This window comes from Haliotis rubra, unplaced genomic scaffold, assembly GCF_003918875.1.
Source record: "Haliotis rubra isolate DU_JTF1 unplaced genomic scaffold, ASM391887v1 Scf27, whole genome shotgun sequence".
In the NCBI taxonomy this organism is placed as follows: domain Eukaryota; kingdom Metazoa; phylum Mollusca; class Gastropoda; order Lepetellida; family Haliotidae; genus Haliotis; species Haliotis rubra.
The window spans coordinates 3,414,035-3,416,520 of NW_025766780.1; the positions used below are offsets into that span (position 1 = coordinate 3,414,035).

Genomic DNA, 2,486 nt, shown 5'->3' on the forward strand with positions numbered 1-2,486 from the left:
TTTCGGCGCGTTGCAGCCGTCCGATCACTACTTCATACACAAACAATAAATATACAAGTTAGTAAATCACATCTGTGTGATAAACAGAATCAATAAGATGGACAGAAACAATCATCTATATAGATTAATCTTCTATTAGTGTCCTTGTTGTTCGTTTTGCAGTGGAATGATAATATGTTCGCATCCAGGAAACTTTTGTCCACACATCAGTGTCTGGGATAAACGTACACACCCTGTATCAAATATATGCTGAAGGTGTTTCAATTTGTAGGTGTCCAGTGCAGGAAACACACCCATATCTACTGATAAAGTAGTAAGACGTAATCAACTATACAAGGAAAACAGAATCTTGAGTCAGTAAAAGTGTATTTCGGAAACGACGTGAACCAATGCATGACGTTATACACTCGCGTCGTTGGTGCCGGAAATGAAACATTATCCCGATGCACTTGCTTGTAACCTGAAATTAAAAAAAGAGCATGGGTGATTCTAAGCACAGGCAAAACTGTAGCGCAAATAGGGTTGCGCAACAAAGAGAAATTACCAGTCTTCCTATATGCGAGCGAAACGAGCAAAGGTTGGCAACCTACTTCCCTCGCTTCGGTTCGAAAAATATTTTTAATATCAAAATAAAATACCACCACCATCAAAGGTAGACACCCATTTCCTCACAGGGTTGTGCTCTCAGATGTTCAATCTCATATTTAATAATTACTCACTCAAAACATATTTAATTCAGCACTTTAAGCGCCACTCGTACCATATCAAACCGATCTTCGCCTCCATTACCCCTGCCAGCTTCCGGTTCAACGGAGTGAAGGAACAGGGGACTTAAATCTAAATATACTTGTTGAATCACATGTCCGCCATATGGAAATAGTTACCTCCCCTGCTTCATGCGCCCACTACGCCAGAAGTGATTTTTGTAGAATAAATATTACGAAATTTCTAACAACAACGACGACAGAAAAGAAACCTAATCTCCAACAGTTGAATGGTAAAATTAGGCAACATTATATTTCCCTTTAATTTCTGCTTATTCTTGTTCCTTCTCTCCTTTGAAACAGAAGCTGGCAGGGGTAATGGCGGCGAAGAACGGTTCGATATGGCACGAGTGGCGCTTAAAGTGTTGAATTAAATATGTTTTACGTGAGTAATTATTAAATATGTGGTTGAACATCTGAGAGCACAACCCTGTGAGGAAATGGGTGTCTACATTTGATAGTGGCGGAATTTATTTTGATAATAAAATATTTTTCGAACCGAAGCGAGGGAAGTACGTTGCCAACCTTTGCTCACTTCACTCGCATATAGGAAGACTGGTAATTTCTCTTTGTTGCCCAACCCTATTTGCGCTACAGTTTGCCTGTGTTCAAAGACGAAAATAGCATACTTTCATACCATAAAGTGTCATTTTGTACAAGTTGAAATAGGTGTTTTGGAACTGATTCTTTTTTAATGTCAGTGGCGAGTACAGAAATACATTCGTCCACTTTGAGTCCCTAATCTCGTATTTCAGCTGTAGTAAGTTTCTGACTTATGTCGGCACTACTTACGGCCTTTCACAAAGGTAAAAGTTCTTAATTTCACATCGATCGTCGGCCCACGTATGCTTGCGTTTCCCGTACAGAATGACACAGTCTTGTTGTGTTGTTCCCGACTGGTTGGGCTCAGTTGACCCCCAGTCGAAGAACGTGGCTTGGTATCTGCTTGCCTCCCAGACCCAAACATTCTCCTCTCGGACATCTGACAGGCCGATCCACACGTTGTCAGTATCTGTAGGATATTAAAACATAATTACAGTGAGTTTCTAAAGAAACAACCATGAAAATGTCGAATATATAATTTTTTTAATGAATTTCTGTTTATAATTTAATTTTCCCGGCGGCAGCTTTTGTAATGGAATATACAAAACATTTAGTTAAGTTCACTTTGAAGGCCTCTATATGAATTTAATGTCACGTAGCTACTTGCCACATTCAGAAAGGTAGATATACAGGTGATGATTAACTACCTGCGACATTCAGCTCCTCCATCAGCGCATGGATGTCTCTGCTTTCACTCTCTGTCTCTATTGACGCCAGATAGGCATCCTCCTTTTCACATTCAAACTTTCGTGTAACAGAAATAAATGTTTGCATGAAGGAATGACATGTGCATATCATGAATGAATGGAATAATAGATATTCAACCGTCAAAAATGATACATGTATTTCACGTCCATGTACAGATTTGTCTGCTCTATGTGTTATCGGATCCCAATTGCGGAGAACGATGCTCATGATGTTGACTCGATAAATTACAGACCGCCGCAATATAGCTGGAATATTGCTGGTAGCGGCGTAAAACAATATTAAAAGAAACAAAAATGATTGTAAGAGCCGTAAATTAGAAATACATGTATATAGTTCATTGAAAAATCTTTATAGACAGTTGTACATTGCATTGTGGATAATGACGATACTTACTACTGCTTCCGGCCAAAT

The 2,486-nt window shown here is 39.1% G+C and overlaps 1 protein-coding gene across 1 annotated transcript; it reads right to left on the reverse strand.

Annotated features, from left to right (window-relative positions):
• Window positions 1–357: 357 nt before the first annotated feature.
• LOC124280617 (C-type lectin BfL-2-like) lies at window positions 358–2,141 on the reverse strand. The gene is made up of 3 exons (XM_046716598.1): window positions 2,015–2,141; window positions 1,557–1,776; window positions 358–460 (listed from the first exon to the last, which is right to left on the reverse strand). Exons 1-3 carry the CDS (start codon window positions 2,139–2,141, stop codon window positions 436–438), a joined length of 372 nt encoding a protein of 123 aa, XP_046572554.1. The 3' UTR covers window positions 358–435.
• Window positions 2,142–2,486: the final 345 nt, after the last annotated feature.

What these genes read in the sequence shown, in the direction of transcription:
- LOC124280617 (XM_046716598.1), bottom strand. Translation starts at nt 2,141, where the DNA reads ATGCAAACATTTATTTCTGTTACACGAAAGTTTGAATGTGAAAAGGAG. An exon ending in GGAGGAGCTGAATGTCGCAG is followed by an intron (nt 1,777 to 2,014) that starts GTAGTTAATCAT and finishes AATATCCTACAG; the next exon opens with ATACTGACAACGTGTGGATC. An exon ending in TTTTACCTTTGTGAAAGGCC is followed by an intron (nt 461 to 1,556) that starts GTAAGTAGTGCC and finishes TTTTAATTTCAG; the next exon opens with GTTACAAGCAAGTGCATCGG.